The 22,176-nt window shown below is 33.3% G+C and overlaps 3 protein-coding genes and 1 long non-coding RNA gene across 7 annotated transcripts in view; 2 read left to right on the forward strand and 2 right to left on the reverse strand.

Annotated features, from left to right (window-relative positions):
• Positions 1 to 20,992, forward strand: part of LOC145740331 (putative polypeptide N-acetylgalactosaminyltransferase 9) — a 118,528-nt gene extending 97,536 nt beyond the window's left edge. Inside the window, exons 10-11 of one of the 4 annotated variants that reach the window (XM_081995835.1) lie at positions 2,968 to 3,181; positions 18,172 to 18,297. In XM_081995835.1, the coding sequence (XP_081851961.1) occupies positions 2,968 to 3,144 (177 nt within the window). In that variant the 3' untranslated portion in view covers positions 3,145 to 3,181; positions 18,172 to 18,297. Of the gene's footprint in view, positions 1 to 421; positions 630 to 2,810; positions 2,922 to 2,967; positions 3,182 to 18,171 lie in introns of those variants that run through there. The other 3 variants (XM_081995834.1, XM_081995833.1, XM_081995836.1) reach the window with 3 other exon arrangements.
• Positions 3,206 to 11,409, forward strand: LOC145740361 (uncharacterized). The gene is made up of 2 exons (XM_081995905.1): positions 3,206 to 11,085; positions 11,173 to 11,409. Exons 1-2 carry the CDS (start codon positions 10,955 to 10,957, stop codon positions 11,381 to 11,383), a joined length of 342 nt encoding a protein of 113 aa, XP_081852031.1. The 5' UTR covers positions 3,206 to 10,954; the 3' UTR covers positions 11,384 to 11,409.
• LOC145733990 (uncharacterized) lies at positions 12,726 to 14,641 on the reverse strand. The gene is made up of 2 exons (XM_081987042.1): positions 14,456 to 14,641; positions 12,726 to 14,322 (listed from the first exon to the last, which is right to left on the reverse strand). The coding sequence occupies exons 1-2, from the start codon at positions 14,639 to 14,641 to the stop codon at positions 12,838 to 12,840; spliced, it is 1,671 nt and encodes a 556-aa protein (XP_081843168.1). The 3' UTR covers positions 12,726 to 12,837.
• Positions 15,050 to 15,596, reverse strand: LOC145740375 (uncharacterized). The gene is made up of 2 exons (XR_014181402.1): positions 15,488 to 15,596; positions 15,050 to 15,425 (listed from the first exon to the last, which is right to left on the reverse strand). It is a non-coding gene; the product is annotated as an uncharacterized LOC145740375 (long non-coding RNA).
• Positions 20,993 to 22,176: the final 1,184 nt, after the last annotated feature.

Below are 22,176 nucleotides of genomic sequence, written 5' to 3' on the forward strand. Positions count from 1 at the left end.
AAAAACTTGTGAAAATCCTTACGTTAGAATTTAGCCCAAAACAAATCTCTAAGCTAATGAAATATTGTGTTGGCATTCTTACTTGCTGCAAGCAAAATTCAGCTTTAAATACATAAAAAATCGATGTTTTTATGGTCCAAACTGGCATGAAACAACTTCACGTTTTTGAGGGCAAATATACTCACTTTATAAAAAGAAAATTTGCTGTACAATCATTTGTTGATATTGACACCTATTGTAGGTGTTATTATGGTTGAAAATAGTATGACACAAATCACTGACCTTATGCATTTTACGGTCCAAATTGAAGATCACAGCAAACAAGATAGGACGGTACAAGCATATTTTTTTATCAGCATTAAACTACTTTGGGAAATATCTTTTTTTTAATGATTTTTAATGGCAAAATTGATCTTTTCAGAAAAACCGCCTATGGACTAGAAATGGACCTTCATTGCAACTTGTGTGTTGTTTGGGTGTCTATATTGAATTGTTTTTAAGACATTGAGGGTAAAAATTGACATATTCCCATAAGTTAAAAGTAATCGCCCTAATGCTAAGTCAAAAAAGCAGCTTGTTGCTTTTTCTTGACCGATCGCCAATTGACCAACAGTGCTGTGATTGGTACAGTGATGTGGACTTACCATTAGGTAAAGTAATCTTGGCCTGTTTGGTATATGTCAACTTGTTTGACACTAGTCATTACGTTACGTTTCAAAAAGTTAAATCAAGAACGTTCCTGTAAAATAGAAATATATGTCATTTTTAACTGTCAATCTCTGTAAAACGACTTGAATATCGAGACGTGGAATAGTGACTGACTTTATAATGTTGTAATCCACAATAAATATTTTTTTAAAACTCTACGATATTTGTATTTAATTTTACTTATAACGATTATAGTTTTTGAGGTCATTTGCTGAATGTATGACATTGTACAGGGTGTCTCAATAAGATTTTTATCAACTTTTCAGCAAAATTCACGACATTTTAAATGTCATCGGGAGCAATTTTTTCTTAAAAATTATATTTTTTTAATTTTGCACAGGCTACCAAAAAGTCAAATTATCAAAAACAACACTGTTTATTATCTAATTTTGATTTCCTAATGTTGATTGATGTGGCATGAACATACACTTTTATTTTTTTTACTATAAAATGGAGCATTTAAAAAAAAACAAAATAGAGCTCTTTGGAGTTAAATTGAATGAGAAATATGAAATTGATTTGTGTTTTATAATTATATTATAAACAACCCAAAAGCTTAAAAAAGATTTTAGAACAGTTTAAAACCTTCCAAATGCTCTTCAACTAATCTAGAAGCTCTCAAATAACTTCAAAACAGTCTAAAAGCTTCTGTGTGTTTCTAGAGCAGTTTAAAAGCTTCAAACAATTTTTAGAACAGTATAAGAGTTTACAAATGCCTCTAAAATAGTCCAGAACCTTCAATATGCTTTTGAAACTGTCCAAAAACCTTAAATGCTCCTGAAGTAGTCTAAAAAGATTTCAAAAGCTTCCAAAACAGTGTCCAGAAGCTTCTGTATGTTTTAGAGTACTTTTAGAGTACTTTAAAACTTTCCAACAATTTCTAGAACAGTCAAGAGTTTCCAAAATGCTTCTAAAGCAGTCGAAAACTTTTCAAAACTGTCTAAACTGTCTGTTCTTCCGTATACTTTTTGCTCTATGCAGAAAATAAAGTAATTGGAGTTGTCTAAAGTTAGTATTGATCTGGGTATTTATAGAAATAGAATATCTCGAGAACGACAAATCGTAAAGATTTTAATTTTGCGGCTTTTTAAAGACTAATTCTTGTGCTACAGGGTGTCCTAGATAAAAGTTTTATTTCGTGTTTGCTCTAGCCGGTAAACTACGTTTTTGAAATATCATTTTTTAAGATATCTCGAAAAGATTATATGCAAAAGTATGGATTTAACGACGCCTTATTGAGACATCCTGTATAGGGTGAAAATACGTACCTTCAGGTTTGGTTTGTGAGTTTTACAAAAAAGTCCACTTTTTACACCCATTTGATTCAAAAAAACATTTTGTTGAAGTGTCTAATTGCGATTGTGACAACTGTAAATTGACAATTTTGACTCTGTCAATGGGCATCTAGCTATGGTTATTGTGGGTTAGTTTTAGGTTAAGTTGGTTTTATAAACAGTATGACAAATACGATGACCGATTTATGGCAATAATCTTATTCAAGTGAAATGTTTCATAATAATTTCGACCATAATAACATCTATTACAGCTAAAATTTAGCTTCAAATTTGGATTTTACTGGACAAACTAAACCCACATTTCAATATGCCATAATTATTATATGACAAATTCTGTTGCTTGTGATTTGTGCCAAACTAGTTTCGACCATATTGACATATTTTCTTGGTAAATTAATCGATGATGTATCATCGACTTGAAGATTTATGTAAGTGCCAACCCGCTAAAGAGATTGCAGCACAATCCACCAAGCTTTGGTTATACAAGGTGTACCACCATAAACCACATTGATCGATAAACAAAAAATCAAAGTAAAATGGGATGACGTAAGTGTACTACAATGGCAAGTGATTTCAATGTGACCAAAAATAAGAAAAGTCGTTGTTACGTCATCCTGTTTCACTTTGATTTTCACTATAGGAAAGCTTTTTTTGTAAAATTTTCTAAACTTTTTTGTATATCTATCTATGCTGTTCATGGTAGGACCTCTGTATAAATGCCGCATTTTGCACTATTAAGTATTGCACCTTTGGTCACCGTACTTTAAACTACCCTAACCTAACAAACGATTACTCCTTCCTTATTAGATCCGCAACTTAGGATACGGCAGCCGAACATGTTTGGACTCGCCGGCGAGAAAAAGCGACCTGCACAAACCAGTCGGCCTCTATCCTTGTCATCGTCAAGGAGGCAATCAGGTAAATACAATTTTTCTCTTATTTACGTTGTGCTTTGTCTTTACAGATAGCGGCATCCGAGTTGGGAACGTGTCTGGACGGTGTCAGTTCGCCGGACAATTTGAACAGTCCGGTTGGGGTGTGGCCCTGCCACCAACAGGGTGGCAACCAGGTAAAATCTGGTGGTTGCTTTATCTTCTGGGTGTTCTCTATAAATTCTTTGCTGGAACGTAGAGCTTTCTGAGGAGTTTCGAAAGCGGAATTCTCCGAAATCTTCTTTGGTTGGTTGATGGACGTTTTGGTAATATACTGTGTGTCCGCGGTATGACTAACTGATCAAATTTCTTAATCACAAATTACTAAGCAAGATTGCCTCAAACAAAAGTTTTCGTAACTGAGCTTATGTTAAATTAAATAATTTTATCGCATGATCTGCTTTTAGTATACAGGATGCCAGAAATTCGTTTGTAAGTATGGAAATCTCTAAAATGGCTAAATTATGGCAAAATTGCGCAATTGAAGGTTACCGTCTTAAAATTTCAAGAATTTTCAAAAAAAATAAAATTTTGTAAATTTTTAGAAATCCTGCTTAGAAAAACTGGAACATCCTCGATAAACGGTTAAGTTGAAAAAATATATTAGTAAGAAAATCTGAAAAAAAAGCAGCATTGGATGGGCCATATCTGTTTAAATTGCCCTATTTTTGGTTAAGAAATTTGTGGTTAGGCTATCTACAGGATGAGTCAACCATGAAGTGAAGATCAAAATCTATATTTTGCTTCAAAAACTGCAAAAAACATATCAGAAACAAAAGTTTGAGAGGAAGATGCAGAGTTTTTACTGTATACGATGGATCAAAAATGCATAACAAATATAACTTAAGATTATAAACTATGACCAAAATCGAAGTAAAATGAGATGACGTTAAATACAAAGCTAACATAAGGGTCACATTCAATTGTATTGCGTTGCTACGTCATCCTATTTTACTTTGATTTTCATTATATGCATCTTCTTGCTAAACATTTCTTTTTTAACATTTTTTTGTACTTATGAAAACAACTGAGAAAATTAACTGTACCTTTTATGGCTGACCGAGTGGCTGACTCACCATGTACTATAATTTCAAGGACACTCTATAATGTCATGTTCTTATAAAAGAGATTCTTCGTGAGGTCAGTTGATTGTGCTGGTTATAACTTGTACTAAAACCAGGCCTTAGTAAATTTGCGTTTTTTTTATCGGTTTAGCCGATTTGACACTTCTGGTTATAAGTCGACTACTAACTGTTTATTATTAACTTTTCAGGAATATGCGAATAACCCTTGATTAACGTTATTTTAACATTGTTGCTAATGTTCGTCATTGACTTTTGTAGTCAATAGTAAAAGTTCTTGTATCTACAAGACCAAACTGTGTAAATATTATGTAAATAATAAAACTGTGACTGTAACAAAAATTCGACACAGTTAACTTAAATAAAAATCTAATTTAATCGACTTTACTAACAATTTTAACAAACAAACGACTGGAAATCGGTTGGTAAATTATTTAGCAGTTGAACAAATATGTCAACTTGTTGCAAGCATGCCAACACTCGGCTTTATGGGCAACAAAGTGTTTCGTTATTTAATCATCGAATGGTAAATACAGTCGAATTTAATATTTGCCAGTCTCTTGAGCAAGAAAAAAATATCAATCACGATTTCTAATTTATAGTTGTGTTAAGTGCTCATCCATGTAAATATGGGTAGAGCGTTCCAGTGTAACATTTTGTGAAATTTACTCATAAAATAACACAGCTTTTTAATTAAAATAATTTGCATAATTTCTTTAGTACTAGTTATTTTATTATACTGTACTAAATTGGGTTGGTCATCAATATATTGAATGAAAATAAATTTTATCAATTCTCCTATCGGTCGTAGTAATATAAACTGAATTTTCGCCTAAAAATAATCAAAATTAATAGGATGAATTCTGCTCTCGTTATACCTACTAGTAAAACGTTTGAATTATGAAATAATTATGCGATTATTACCCAATTCGCGGCATAATTAATTGTTTAAATTTTTGCGCTTCAGTTAGCTTTGACAGGAATTAATTATTATATTATCAAAAACGAATTCTGTCGGCCACAATAACGCACATTTTAAGCCTTTTTGGCACTGCCTGTTAATTTAATGTATAACCTTTATTTCTTGTTTGAACTGTTATCTGTCTGTTAACGTTTTGCTTAACACTTAAGTTTATCGCCATGAAACATGTTAACTTATCAGTTCTGCTCTTGCTCTTAACAAAGTGTGAATCAATCAGCCTATAATTTTTTTTCTGAATGGTAAGTCTCCATGTTAAGTTCCAAAGGTGCACAAGTGGACTTATCTCAACAGATTTGACGAGTATTTGACACATTTCAAGTTTCAAGATAATTTATAGGAAAAATATAACACACACAATGTACGACAACTTTCAGTTCCGCTGATATCAAACCTACCTTAAAGCAAATAATACCGGCTTTCTTGACAGTAAAGACTACTGGCAAATCCACCATTTGCTATATTTATCTGCCTATTTACTTCATCCATATGCGAATTCCCGTAGTAATATCATACACCACAAATATTGAGCCCAGAATTACAGCCGTAAATCGAATTGCGGCCCTATCTGGGCCGTATATGTATAGTAGAGCGTCGCCACACAACGGACATTTGTCAGATAAATAGATTAGGACTGATCAGTACTCTGTTAATGAATACTCAATTAGAGCCAATGCGCTTAATTTATCATCAAATTGGATTATGATGAGGTCAGAGCTTGGACGAGTTTTTAAGTCCTTTTAGAGCGACAAAATATTCGTATGACAAAAATCAAAGTAAAATAGGATAACGTGACAATATGATTTTTTGATTGCTTTTTTCAACTTGAATATGATATTGAACGAAAGAAGATTTAGATACCCAGACAATTTAAGTTACTCTCTACAGTATTAACCATCCATCTGTGAGTTTCATGTTCCCCGAAATTGATTAGGTTTAGTATATCGAGGAAAAGTGTTGTTTTCAGAAAATAATTATGGCACGGAGGTACTCGCGTAGATATTTTATTGCTAAACTTTTCTTTTAAAAACATACTTTTGATTGTGCATATAAGTCGTTCATTTTATACGACAAAACATGATGGTCTTGGAATTTAACCTAAGATTAGACCATTTCAAAACACGTGACTTTGACTGAAATCTGCCATGTTTGCTGTGGGACACTCTGAAATTTTAGGTAATTTGAGCTTAGTTTTTGAATGTGACAACACTCAACCTAATAAGCTAGCTTAAGAAGACAAATCGAGGATTTTCTGTCCTGTAGAGTGTCCCAAAACAATGTTCAATTTAGTTTTCGGTCTTTTCTATAGAGGGCGTTTTTACAAAAATTGCACTTTCATCTTAGCTATCTCGAAAAATTCAAATGCAATGGTATAGCTTCCTATTACCTATTCCATAAGCAATCAGATTATCTATGGTTGTGTGAAAACTACCGTACTCTATCTCTTTTGTAATACGAGATATTATTGAAAAATCGTTAAGAATAGCCTTTCTACAGTTATAAACATTACATTATTAATCAAATTAGAATATATATGTTGCATAGGATTTGGTTATAATGGCAGTCATTAGTAAACGCAATTGCGTTTTGATTCAGACAACCAAAAAAAATCAATTTTAATCACACAACGATAGATAATCTGATTGCTTATTGAATAAGTAATAGGAAGCTATACCATTGCATTTGATTTTTTCGAGATATCTAAGATGAAAGTGCAATTTTTGTAAAAACGCCCTCTATCGAAAAGACCGAAAACTAAATTGAACATTCTTTTAGGACTCTCTACAGGACAGAAAATGCTCTTTAAAATGCCGCAAAAACAAAGTCTCTACGATTAGCCGTTTTCGAGATATTTCATTTCTTTTAAAGCAAACTTTGGACTACTCCCACCACTTTATTTGAAGAGATATAAAAAAAGTTAAATAGGAAAATTCTTAGTAGAGAATAGGGGATTACTTTTATGAGATTTTTACTATACATTTCCATTTAAATTTTCAGAGTTTTTGGACATTTTTCATTTTAGTGGTATCGAAACATCTCCTAGCGGTGGATTTAAAAAGCTGAAAATTATTTCCAGCATTTTCTCTTGGCCACATTTACTAATAAAAAATATGTTTCGTATTCGAGAAACAACCGCATGCACGGCTTATTGGGACACATTGTACATTATTTATGTGGTATGGCAAATAATGGACTAATGTGATTACCACAACTCGATCTACGATCTTGTCGTCACAATGCTTTCTACTCATGACTATAAAAATGCTCATACCGCACTAGTAATGTAATAGCTATTTATGTAACCAGTTATGAAAAGTTCGATTTTGTGTAACGAATGAATGTTTGTAGGGCGAGCGCAGCGAGGTCCTACAATTTGAATGAGTTACACAATAAGACATTTTCGAAACGTGTTGCATACATAATTTTTTCTAATTTTGACCAAAAAGCTGTGAAAACCATCTTTTAAAGTGATTTAACACAAATATTCACTTTCATATCACCTTGTACAAACTGTGACAACGACATGTTATGATGGATGTCGCCCATATGTTCTACGGAAATGCAGGGAGTGATGAAATGAACTTTTCATAAAGTTTTCAACTAGTTACATAAAGTGATACTTTTCGTAACTAGTTACGAAAAGTAAAACGTTTTGTCACTCTAATCAGTTTTGAAAAGTGTCACTTTATATGCCAAAATTAGAAAAAAAACTATTATTTGGACGTCGAACATCGATTTGTCATAATAAAAAAATCTGACAATTTTAAAGTTTTTAAACTAAATTTGACTCGATAAGTAGTAGTATTTGAAATTCATCTCGATAACGCGTTGGCAAAACTTTAAAATGAGACCGTCAATATGATATTTAAATTAAATGTCGTTAGCAGGTTGAATTTGGGATTGAACGGTTCACCGAAAGAGAAATCACCGAAAGCTTTAACTTTATAAAGAGAACTTTACGAGTGCGGTTTTTGGTGAGGATTCTAATCGACGCTACGTCAATTCCGATCGACTTCACATACGTAGTGACAATATAACCACCAAAACGGGAAAACAAATTTTGTTTTAACGTGCACATTTCATTTGCACTCAAATCAAAATCAACACCGAGATTTAATGCAATTTTCGAATCGAAAAATATATTCCATTCCGATTGGACTGAACACTCTGTTCTCAGTTTGCATATTGCGTTTTAAAATGAGATGGGAGATGTAACTAATTAAATAAGCCGGTAACGCAATAATAGAATTAACAATTTCAAATGTTGGTAAAAACTGAGTACATTGTCCGTAATTTGAATTTTATCACACAATATTGCTGGATTATGTATTGATTAAAATGTCGGCCTTTAGATACTGCAGTGCGTAATAATGAGTTGCTGTGTTTAAATGATAAATACTGTTGGATTTTAATTATCATCCAGACAGAAATGTGTTACGTAATTTATTATTTATTGTTAGTACAGGAGGGTTCAGTAAATCGTTTTTCTCAAAACTAGTGTTTAAACTTGTTAACAAAATACGAGACAAAGACACATTATCTGTCAGAGTTTATGAGATATTTAGCTCAAATTTAACAAACTAATACTGCAAAAAAGAGAGTCTCAATTTTCTAGGCCTTCTTATGAAAACGGCCCGGTATGATCAAAGATGTACCGACTTGAAAGTTCGAGAAATAATTTGTTGAACGAAGAGGGTCGTGCTAGAAGCTGCCAAAATAGAAAATAGGAAATAAAAATTTTAGAGACTAAGCTCATATAAAGAAAGAATTCCCCATCTTAGAACCAATAGTTAAATTAATATAGAAAAAGCCTTAAAATTATATTTATTCTTCTTCTTATATTCTTTCTTCTTTTGATTGGTTTATTTCGTGACTTAATGATAATTAAACTTATTACCTACTATCTTTTTCAATATGTTTTATTATTTAGGGTTAGGGTGGGTACTAATATACTCAATTGAAAGATTATGTGGGTGAACTGTTAGAACCCAGAATAATACACCATAATACTGTGTTTTACTTATGTCTATGAATGACAAGAATATGAATTTTTTGACATTCCACTAAAAGTTCCAATAAATCCTGTAAAATGAACACAAATGAGCTACCTGTAGGAATTTATTATAATCTTTCCATAATTGAACTGTAATAGATGAGTGAAAGGACAAAACTAAAATGTCATAATACTGAATTCGAACGAAACAAACAACCAATAACCCAATATTAAACCGGAATTCACTTGTTTTTCCTATGGGCACTAATTACAATTATTATTGACTGGAATTTAAATTGAAACAGTTAATTCCCGCTCTGTATCTACGTTAATATCTACACTGGCAAATTGTATCATCCAATTATGAGATTAAATGAATGGCCAATTTGGATTTACGTTGACGTGATCGCTCATCCACATTTCCGTTTTATTTCGACCGAAATAAGAAGCTACCACCAATCGCTTTACATAATTAATTTCTCTTACAAAGCGTACTATTCGAAAGTTCCTAACAAAAAAAAATACTTTGGGAAACTTTTCGCTAACTAGGACTTTACAGTTACAAGTTCTACCTTTGAGTCTTCTGAGTATTAAATTACAGGTGGTTAAATACATTCTTACTTTGTGCGCTTTTAACTGTACTTTTAATGGGTGTTTCAATAGTTATTTACATTACTAGTGTGGTAAAGGAAACGCTAACGAAATCTTCATTCACGTCATCGATGACGTAATTTTAAGACTTTTGCCAAAAATGCACTTTTTACCAAAACTGTCATTTTTTAATTTTTGAAATGTGACCTGTCAACGTTTCTTTTGCATTGTATTAAAACAAAACAAGTTACTTTGACCATTTTTGAAAATAGGGTTCTTGCACAGAAAATATTTATAGACATTTTGTATTTTAGGGAGTAGTACGTCATTAAAATAACCCCACCCCAAAATATTAATTTTCTTTTTTATGTTATAGTGAAGATATCTTGAAATGAAAATCCTACAAATTTTCATACTTTATTCCCGCGCAAAATCAATTATGATGGGCCTGACGTAACAGACCCGTAAAACGTTGCCTATTCACACCGCATACAGTTAGTACAATTTCAAAATAATTTCAGGTTTGAGCTATGTTGCCATATTTATTAGAAAATGCAGTTATAGTATATACAAAGTCAGTTGAAACATACTGAAAAAACCAAAATAGTCAGCGTCTTTGTTGAGCATGGGCGGCGTGAAAATAAAAAATATTGAGGGACTCTGTGTATAAACGCTTATTAATCGCTTACTGCAATGCAAACTATAAACACCGACTGTACTGCCTTTGCCACCTGTGGGGAAGATAGGATTGTCTTAAGAAAGCATAGGAAGAAACTAAAAATAGATTTTAAGCCGCCGACCAATAAGAACTGTGGGGTGACCAATTAAACGGTATTACGGTGCTTACGCCTAAAATTATTTGTGACAGCTACTCGTCAAGTCCACGTTGACTCCTCGTAAATTACTACGGGGAACAATCACATACAAATTTGCTGGTTTTTTCTAATGTTTTATGTGGTGTGTTGATCGAACCCCGTATTTTGACCTGTCCCAACTGACTTCGTATAAACTATAACAGAAACTCAAACAAGTATGTGTGGGTGGGTATATTATGAGGTTTTTATATCTGAGATGTCAGTTATAAAACTACGTCTTTTCCTTTAGTACAAAAGAGAAATAAAACTATTTACCATAAATTGAAAAAGTCGTAAATATTACAATTCTATGAAAAACACAAATTATTAAGAATTAGAAGACAATCCGACAACGTTGCAACATAAAATTATACTATTTTTTTGACAGTAATGAGTACTGACATTTGACATGCCCTTGCCGTTTTGCGGTTTGTGTCTCGTGTTTGGTAATTTGGTTTTGTTTTGAATTTGAAGGAGTTTAGTGCTGTTGAGTTCAACTGTTTTAATTTTTTTTTAAACATGACCGAGTTAGGGTTTGTGAAAGCCGATTCACCGAATCTACCTACAGTGGATGCTGTTATGGTGGCTAATTTTTTTGCAGAAAGTGATGTTTTTCACGGTGCTGAAATTCGTGGGGTTAAAGCTGAAAGGTAATAATACAATAAAATAAATAATTCAGTTATGTGTAGAAAGGTGCACTTTGTAAAATAACATAATAATAACAATATTGGTTTTAGTGCTGGGAGGCAAAATTATGGTGATTCTGCGATAGGGTATGTGCAAATAAAGCGGGAAGCTAACATATGTACAGTCAAAGGAAAAATATGTCCAGAGCACAAAGTAAGAGGGAAATCTTACAGTCAAACCATCACTCTGGATGAGCAAGCAGAAAAAGTTATTAGCTGTGATTGTCATGACTGTGCTGCATCTTCTGGTATTTTTACTTAATGTTTATCAAGTATTTATTTATAATTTAATTTTGTTTATTAGGAGGCTGTAAACATATGATTGCTTTCCTAATGTGGCTGCACAGACGAAGTGAAGAACCATCACCAACAGAAGTAAAATGTTATTGGAAAAAATCAACATTGGCCTCTGTTGGATCAAGCATTAAATTCATCACACTTGATGATTTTGGTGCCTCAACTGGAAAAGTAAATCCAAAATCAAATCCTGATGAGTTCTTGTCTTCAGTTATTCAGAAGGCTAAGGAAACAGGATCTCAAATGCAGCTGCTCAAACACTACTCAGAAGAACCAACTGAAAAGCAACTTAGTATCCATAAATTGGTGGTACTTTTTTTACAGAAAAGTGGTAATAATGATGCAGATGCATTTTGCAACTTTGCAAGTACACAAATGTCAATTGATGTATGTCAAAAAGCCTGCATAATGACAACTGAGCAGTCAGATTCAAAGTTGTGGCATGACTTAAGATATGCTCGAGTTACTGCATCAAAAATCTATGAATTTGCGAAATGCAAAACAGCCCCTGGTTCACTTATAGAATCTGTAACTGGTGGAATTAAAATTAAAGAGACCAATGCTATGAAAAGAGGAAAACTATTGGAAAAGAAAGTTTTGCAGACAGTTGAGAAACTGACAAACATCAACTTTAAAGCAACAGGCTTGCTAATATCACCAGGACATCCACTTCTAGGGGCATCACCAGATGGAATCTCTGAACAATATGTGTTGGAAATAAAGTGTCCTTCAAAAGAAAAAACAGTGTGTTTGTACATTAAGAATGGAGAAATTGTGAATAAATGTAAAGCACAAATACAGTTGCAAATGCACCTTTTTGGAAAACAAAAAGGTATCTTTTGTGTTGCAGACCCATTTTTTGAAACTAATGGAAAAGTGAGTTTGTTGTATGTGGACTACGATCAAGAATTCACTGAAAATTTAATAGAAGCAGCAGAAGCATTTTGGAAAGAGAATGTATTTCCCTTTTTACTTAGTAGTTTTAAAAAACATTAGCTGGTTAGTTTTGTTGACTTTAGAGTATGTATGTATTTCTGATTTTTCTCTTTCTGATATTTTTGTAAATACATTTGTAGAGATCTTAATTTTGTTTTCTTTTTTATTAAAGCTATTAAAGGGTTTGGGGTTGTTAGTTTAATAATACAAAATAAAATTATATTGTAGTAGTAAATTGGCTAACCTGGAAACATTAGAACCACTTCCTTGCTGCAAATAAAAAAATCATTTTTGAAAATTAAATTATTCTATTTGAATAACTAGAAAAAGAAAAAAATGAATAATATTTATTTAGCATAAAAACTACATAATCTATCAAATATAACATTACGTGTACAAAAGACACAGTGCTATCCACTACAACAAGACACATGTTTATATAAATTTAGGTAATATCACAGTAATGTGTAACAAAACTAATGATTATCCTTTTATTAAAGGATCTTGTAAATTTACTAATCCACAAGCTATGTTTAGAACATGGTCAGTTAAGGGAATTAACTTAGAATGTAAACAAGAATGTGGCCTTAAAAAGTTAAACTCCCTCACTGGGCGAATGACACGTTCAATATGTATTCTTAAGCTAGCAATTCTTTTTGTGGCCATCACTTCCTCCTTTGACAGCTTAGCATCGCTGGAAACACTGGGCGGACGCACTAAGGTACAATTTTTTTCAAGGAGTAGTTTCTCAATGTTTTTAAACCCCCGGTCCGCCATCACAACTACTCCAGGTTTTAAAACTTCTAAATAGCCACTGTTTTCTAAAACACATTGATCTGTGGTACGGCCACCAAATCCTTTTGAAATAAAGTTTATTATTCCATCTGGCGTACAAGAAATCAAATACTTTAAAGTATTTGCCTTTTTATATTCTGACCATGTCAGTGCTTGTTTAACAGGATCTACAGGTTTATGAATTTCTATTTCAAAGCAGTCAATAATGCTCTCTACACTTCCAAACCGCGCTCTAAATGGTAGAGGAAGTTGAGCTTTTATTGACTCACTAGAAGGCCATACAATTAGTTTTTTTAATAAGGGACCCATCAAAACTACTCCTTCTTTGAATATCTTGCTTACTGAACTTTCACTTAGTCCAAAGTCATCTGCAAGTTGAATAAATGTACGTCCGGTTTTGATTTTTATCAAAGTGATATGTATATTTATTTCTTTTAAGGCAGTTTGTTTTTTGACCTCCTCAATGAACCACATCAACTCCTTTGAAATACCTAAGTACATCTTGGGATGCCTATTTATTTTAACCATAGTTGATTGCAATGCCAACTCGGAAATATTTTCTTCCCTTATCAAATAAGCCTCACTCTCACTTGTTGGAATTTCTTCCGATGTGGAAATGTTTGGAGGTGAAGATGTACTTGATGAAGGCTGTGACAAACTGGGGGAAAAGTGCAATTTTCTAGGTTTACCACTAACTTTCCGTTTATTTGGCTTCTCTTCTAAATGTTTGATTGGAGAAGTAGCTTGTTCTCTTGTCAAAATTTTTATAGGTGAATTCAACTTATTCACACAATGTGGTGCAACTTGAACAGCTTTGCTCTTATAGTGAGGTTTATATAAAACTTGCTCACTTTTATGAACCGTTTGTAACTGGGATGCAAGTGGCGGTGTGTTTTGATCACAAACAGTTAAGCAAGCTGATGTACTTTGAAAAGTGGTACAACTTACTGGAACTACTTCACTTGCTTCTTGAAATTTTGCCACTTTTCTTGGAACTTCTTCCTCTTGTTGTGTGTTTGTGAGTGCACTACTCGTTGAATTAGAAGCCAAAACATCACATGAGGAGATGGATAAACTCTGTGGAAGGTTGCATCGCGGGATGGCAGTTTTTTTCATTTTTTTTCTGCATTTCATCATTTTCCACTCCATGTAGTTCTCCATATCGTTTGGCAGCTACAATAAAGTACAACATAGAGTAAAAATATTTCTACAAAATTTCTGGTAGGAGTAGGGGCCTTTAATAGTATCAGTTTAAATTAGATTCAACCAAGGATTAAACTAAGTATATTACCTAAAATGTACTTACGTCAAAGTGATCTTCACAGATGTATAAAGACTTTCTGGCAATTTGTTGCGAATCACGTCCAGTTGCCGCTATCCACAACAATCTTGTGCTTCTATTTGAAGGGATTTGAAAAAATTCTTTGGTTGGTGTTTTGATGGAAGTGTTGCTGCAGGACGACATCAAACACCACTTATATTCTCCACTCATGTTTAGATACAAGGTATAATACGATAATTGTCACTTGATAATAACAGGAAAATTAACAGTAACCGTATAATAACTCAATTTCAAAAGGAACACAGAGGAAACACACAACAAACAACTAATAGCGAATTCGACTGGCGGCACTAGTGCGCACTATTCTGCACTGAAAGCACACTCGCTCGGTGCTGGTTGTTCGACTGACAAAGTTCTGCACTGGTTTTGAAAATATTTATGTTCGTCTCGGAAATGCACTGATTTAGTGCGGTCTGTGAGAATTCGGCTGGGTTGCATTTGGTGCGGTGTTTTAGCACTTAGTGCAAAATTTTAGAACTGTGCTGCTAGTATAGTTCTAGTTCAGTTCTGTCTAGAGAAACAAACAAAACAAATAAATAGAAATGGTGTCAATGGCTTTACTTGAAGAATTTTTAATAAACACGTCATCTAGCAGCAAGAGTGATTCCTGAGATGAAGAGTGGTTATTATACATGACAGGAGAGAATGGTCTCAGATAAGCGGGTCAAGCAAGACTACTGCTTTTTACCCTCCCATCGCTGTAGACCAAAAGGAAAGGTCCGGAAGAAGGACTCCATTAACAGTCACTGGTGTGACATAGTGTGGTGAAATATTTCCCTTTCGGGAATTACCAGTGTTGCAACGGTGTCCCCTGTCCTGGGTGAGAGTGCCCCGGCTGACAACGGGGCTCTTCTGCGCTCTTCTTGTCTTGAATTCTTCTTTCTTCGTCAGCTGGTCATCCTGGTGGAGGTCATGGTGAAGAGTGGTTAGCTTGCTTGGAACAATTTGATAAATTAGATAAATTTTCTGTTAATTGTCAATCCCAGTCGAATCAACCTCGTTTTAATAACTGCACTGGTGTGGCTCGCACTTTCTTAGTGCAGCGTGCTAACTGCACCTAATCGGAGTTAGAGCAACTTTTACATGGCACTGAGAAAATACGAATTGTACTGGGGTAGGCCGTGCACTGGATAGTGCTTCCCAGTCGAATTCGCCATAAGAGACACGACAATAAAGGACAAATTGACAATACGAATATTACGAATACGCCATTACGCCAATCTGCTCTAGCTCCACTTCACTTCAGCACCGAGCGTAGAGAATAATACTATCACTAGTACAAAGTCAAAGTCGAAGTCCAGAATTCTCAAAATTGTACTGCACTGAATTTTGGCAACGTTGTCTCATACGGGTTATCTACGTCACACGATTCGGCGGGCGTTTCAAACGCATAATTGTTTTATGTCCATTATTGGCATTAAACGGAAATTAAAAAAAAAGGGAATGTTAAAGCTTTGTATTTGACCCCTATAGTGCCGATTAAAGCAAAAAAAAAAAAATGCTCAAGAACCCGACGAGACATTTTGGTGCTTTATTAAGTTCCTATTGTTGGGCATGCTATTGAACAGTCACAATCTAAACTTAAATTAATCTTAAACCTTCAAAATGACTGATGGAGCATACGGCTGCAACTGATTTAAATTTTGGGATCGATTTAAAAACAATTTGCATGGAAACGTAGTAAGTGTTTCTTTAACTCCAACCATTGTAAAAACCTAATTATTGGACAGTTTAAGTGATTTTCATGCCAATAATGTTTTTTTTTTAGTTGTTCGGTTATTCCTCGCTATAGACCAAGTAGACTTAAATTTGACAATTGTCATGTGGCACTAACATGATAACTCTCTCATCATCGTCTGATTGGTTGACTTTTAAACAATTTTATTACATAAAATTTAACTACTTTTAACTTAAAAAAATACTGTTTACACTGATTGACAGCCAATAAAAGTGTCTCGACCACAACGGGCAAGCCACCGCAAAGTTTATAATCGATATTGCATTAGAATTCGAAATCTCCTAAGCATTAAGTTTCTCCCTTTGAGATTCCTGCGGGGCAGCAAACTATTGTTCGTCAATCCGGTCTCCGGAGACCTAGTATAAAGATATTTGCCGATATGGGTTTGGCCGCCTTTTGAAACGCAAAGCTTTTGGTTGGGAGCTTTTGTGCGGCTCGCAGGTAAAAAGGGCAAAGGAACACTTTTGTGCATCCGAGGCTGCTCACTCTTTTTATATTATAGATAGAAAAGAATATTCCCTTGTTAACGATACCTCTAATACTGATAATGAGTTTTCTTTATGTTTCGAGCACTTTGAAGTTTTATTAAGGCGCGTTCTCACGGTTTGTCGGACGAGCAGGAACGGTTTGAGACTGAATATTTATATTTCTGTTCAATATATTTTTTTAAAGAAATTAAGTTTTAATGAAAGTTTGTATAAGTATGTCATCAAGAATTGTTTGTAAGTACTGTCTTTTTAGAAGGTATAAATTCGGTAAATTCTGTTTTTTTATAGGAAGTCACATAATACCGACATTTTTAATTAGAACAAAACATTTCTCAAGTTCATCTGTCAAATTGACACCAGGAAAAATGTAAATGGCGTCTCCAAATCAACTGCTACATAGATGTCGCATTATTTGGTTTTCATTCAATTTTAACGTTTGTTGACAGTTTCTTCCAACTTTTATCCTTGCAACTTAAATGTATCGATTACTCGATTAGATTATTATTTTGTGTGAGTTGTATTTGTGTTTTTCATATTTTGATATTTTCGGTAACCGAAAATGTCTAAACAGTACAGTGAGGGCAAACAGCCGTTGTTTTTATGGCTGACAAAATATTTTTCTACGAGCGTGCGCGAAAGATAACATTTCCGCACTAGTTTTGTTCTCGAAATATACAATTTCCACACTAGTGCGTAAAAGAAATCATTTCCCCGCACTAGGGTGGGGAAATTAAATTATATCAGTTTATGTTTCATATTCTAAATAATTATTCCACATAATAATTGTTTATTGATTATTAATATTAGTAACAAATAGATTAGAGAAAAATCATCACATCAATAACCAATTTATGGTAATCAAGTTTTATTTTTGTACTTAATATTTTTAATCTGCTGTTTTATACAGGGTGATTCCAAAGTTGGGGCTTTCCTTTCACCTACGAATAGGGCTTCAAAAAATAAGTTTTTTTTTTCTGCGACAAGTGTCTCAAACATTTCAACAAATGTTTAAAATTGCCAGAGGCCTCTAGAAATTTTTTTAAAATTTCAGTGACCTTTAAAAACTAATTTAAGACAGAAACACTGTAATGACATTGGGTCGACGTTTTCTTTTGGTACTTTTAGTGCCAACATAGTGTATTCGTATTATGCTCTATGAAGTGTCAGTGGAACAGCCAGACATTACTCGAGTAGTTTTGCTACAAATGTACTAAAAGAAATATAGAATAACAGATTCACTGATCAATTTATTGAAACTCCATTGAGTGACATAATATTATTAACCATTTCCAGGTCAGTGTAAAAACCTAACAATTAACTTTTAAGAAATTCTTTTACCGTAGTAGGTATTCTATTCATGGATCATCAATCTGGATTCTGGACATATTTGTAAATATTTACTATGATAAACTTTTTTTAATACAAAGTGTTTAACTAGTTTTTTCATTTTCTAGTTTTGGCTGTACAGTAAAAACGGTGAAATCCGTCGTGACGAAGCCTGTCTGGACTATAGCGGACAAGAGGTGATTCTATACCCGTGCCATGGTAGCCGAGGCAACCAGTACTGGGAGTACGACCCGAAACGAAAACTAATCCGTCATGGAAGCAGTGACAAGTGTATGGCAATAAACGCGTCGAAAACTAAACTAATAATGGAACAGTGCGACTCTGAGTCTTCATATCAAAGATGGGACATGGAAAACTACGATAGCTCAAAGTTGAACAATTGAGACTCTCCTTGAAATACATTTTGTGATTGTTTTTTTGGTACGACTTGAAATGTTATTATAGTTGATTAGTCTTATAAATTTATATAAATAGCTTGTTGAAGGAATCTCGTAGTTTGCCAATCAATAGAAACTTTTTTACTTTCATTGGTGATTAAAGCGCTCGTAACGGTTTTTTGTAGAATCATAATGTACGTGACATATCGCTGAGTGAAAAAAAGAAACGCGTCATATCTCGATGAAAATGCATCTTCAACGTGCTCAATTTGTTAATACATTCCAATTTTTAATGCTGTAGTCAATTTAAGGGACGTTATAGCGTACTTAACTGTGAATATGTACTATTTTTTCAGTGGAGTGTCGATAAGTATGAATGACTGTTAAATTGGAATGAGAGTTAGCGCACATACAGGGTGTTTCATAGTAATAACAAAAAAATATACTGTGACAAAGTTGCTTAGGCGTACATGTTTGTTGTGTAAATAATGTTATTTGTATGCAAAAGGATATTAAGTAAAAACCTCAAACTTTTCACATTTTTAAGCAAAAAATAAAAGAAAAATAGGTCACAGCTATTTGAAAGCACTATAGATCCAGTGGCGTAGTAATTTTTTCAATAAAAAAATCGCTAATAAAAATTCTGCATTTTCTATCAAGAAAAAGTATCGTAGTATGACCTGAAAACTGAAATAAATATTTAAAATTTTCTCCCGTAATAGACATTTCTTCCTAATTATTTCAAAAAAAAAAAAATCATTGAAATCGGTTAATAACCTAAAATTTTATAGGGGTGTTTCCATTCTAAATGGGTCACACTGTAGATATGACAACACTGTAGCTGTAAAAAAATATTCCAAATCATCACTGCCCCAAAAAATGTTTTATAGTTTTCCTTATATTTATACAGACCACCTTACTTGAATCACCCTGTACGTATTTCAATGCTAATGTTGTGTTACATTACGTAGAGTCTATTTTTTTTTTGTTATATTTTATGGAGTTTATCAATTTAGTTTGACTAGTCCTCCAATCCTAGGTAAGTTGTTCAGGGTGTCTCAAATTCTATGGTTTTACACGAAACTACCAAAAATAGAGCAAAGCAAAAAAAAGTATGTTTAGTTTCTATCTTGAAAACGATGTTCTCCAGAAAAAACGAAAGAATATGAATTTTACGTAAAATTTTCTTTTGAAAAACATTTTTAGTTTTTCCTTTTCGCTAATAATAAAGAAAATAGGAGGAAGATTCGAAATTGACACATTTTCAATATCACCCTGTAGCTCAGAAACAAGGGCAACTGTGAAAGGTACTACACCCTGCACCCTTGTCCGTTTCATCAAAATTGGGCATGTGAAAATCGCTGTATCTTTGTCAGTTATTGAGATAAAACCGACAAATTTGAGTCATCCTGTACAGGACTATTCGCTGTGAATTACCCACCCCGTATCGTTATTATTGACACTAGAAAAAAAGGGTATAGGTATATGAAAGTTGTATGGTTTTAACTAAATTTTTTTAGGTTGCTATCAAAATTTCAGTTACTCTCAATTTATAGGATGAAACAATTTTTTTTTTATGTAACACCCGGTATATTATTTATTACACATCAGTTACTCTTATGAGTAATTATAGTAATTGTGTTGTTCTTAAACAACAACTGTTGATGATATACAAAGGGTGTCCTATCTAGATCGTTTCGTCTTGTACACTGCCAATAACTTTTGATAGTACCTTAAAAAAATTCAGTTGAAACCCTACCACATTCGTTGGTTAATTTATACCGGGTAACCTATGTATGTATGAACTTTACTTTTATTAGTTTTTAGTAAAAAAAGTCCCAATAATCACAACAGTAATTAATATTATTATAGATAAACCAAATATAGACCAAATAATTGTATTGGCAATTGTGGTATATCGGTTTGAATCTATTATTTTTGCATATCTCTTGTACATATCTAAAATTGTTGAATTGCTTGCTTGAAATGTTTCTTTTGTTAATTTCTTTGAATGCTATTGTTGCAATTTTTTGTTTGTAAAAGTAAGGAAATTCCTAAATTATAGGAAACCAATGCTAAAAACATAGAACCATTGGAGATGAATGAGACCAAGATGGACAAAAACTAAACCTACCAAAATAAATCTGATTATAATATTTCCACCTAAATTTTTCCCCATTATCAAGAAACTTATTTTATAATTTCTTAGAAAGTTGGCTTCTTGGTAATTACTTACAGTGTATAATGCATACAAAAGCTTTCAGAAACTCGAGCTGAACGGTGACTCTTAAAAAGACTGGGGCGGGTTTCCTAATTACATTATAATTATTATTTTTCACCCTATAAATATAGTTTATAAGTTAACGTACTTTTACGTTTTGAGGTTTTTTAGTTGTTGGTGCAAGTATATTGTGTACAAAAGACTATTTATATATTATAGCCGATTTAAATGTCGTGGTTTTAGGCCAGTGTATTTTTATAACGTGCCTTAATTTTCGTGTACATACTCCTATACTATAACGTGTTAAATAAAAGTTTTAAGTTAATATAGCTCAGTTGTTTTAGTTTTAAACATGGGGGTCTATTTTTGACCATACGCAACTTTAGAAACGTATGAAAATTATGCGTAAATTTGCACACGCATTATTATATCTACATACAGTGTCATTATTTCAAAACTTCCCACCCCCACTATTTTTTTAAGCAAAGGAAATAAGTTTTAACGAAAAACACTTCAACTTAGATATCCAGGGGGATATTTAAAACCAGTGGGCATTGTATTTTAGGTTTCGCCCCATTGCCCCCACTTGTAATTTTTTAATGGCACTTCTAGCTTGTAGCAAGCACATTATTTTAAAGGTTTTAAAAACGCCGATTCATCACCGTTTAAATAACTGAAATCGGCTGATCTGTTCTCCGAATAGAGTCAAGATGACACAATTTATACTAAAATACAAAATCAACGTAACTAAATTTATTCTCTAAAACCTTACTTTATTAAGTGCTTAAAATGCCCACCATTGTTGGCTAATCAATAGAACTGTCTTAAAAATATCTATTCTTTTTAAGATTGATTTATTTATTTTTTCTTTTTGCGCAAACTAAAATTTATAAGGGATGCCAGGGATATTCATGTAGAGGTAGGGATGTCAATTTTTTGCAAAGAATTTTTTAGAATTGTCAGACATATATATCTAATTTTCTTGCGAAGCTAAAGCTCCCGGACTGATGGAAGAATAGCTTGTAGAAAGCTTTAAACAGTTAATACACCTTGCGTAAAACGCTGGCCGGAAATACTATAGTTTTCGCCCCGTCGTTTGATGTTCGAGAACTAAAGCTAAAGAGGGTGTAATCTGCATTGGGCAGTTCCAGTCAGGTATCAATTGGAAGCATTTGTTGCTGCTTAAGCAAACTAGTGGGGAACTCTGCAAAGCTGTCTAAGAGATTTCATCTTTGGAGAGCTAGAGACTGAGCTGATTGCTGCTGTTCAAAAACGATACTGATACCCCGATGATGTTGTGAGCGAATTCCAGAAAACCTGAAGTAGGAGGCATAGTGCAACACACCACGTGATCCGTAGACGTTTTGTATCTTGGAATAATTCCGTAAACGTGTCAGAGACAGTAAGTAATTAGGCTAATATAGACAGTAGTTCATATATCTGCAATCGTTTCTGGTACCTGATCTGTTCATTTAGTAGTAGTGGTAGTCATGTATGTAAACATTGAGCGCAAA

This window comes from Ips typographus, linkage group LG1 (assembly GCF_016097725.1).
Source record: "Ips typographus isolate SLU linkage group LG1, UJ_Ityp_2.0, whole genome shotgun sequence".
Taxonomy (NCBI): Eukaryota; Metazoa; Arthropoda; class Insecta; order Coleoptera; family Curculionidae; genus Ips; species Ips typographus.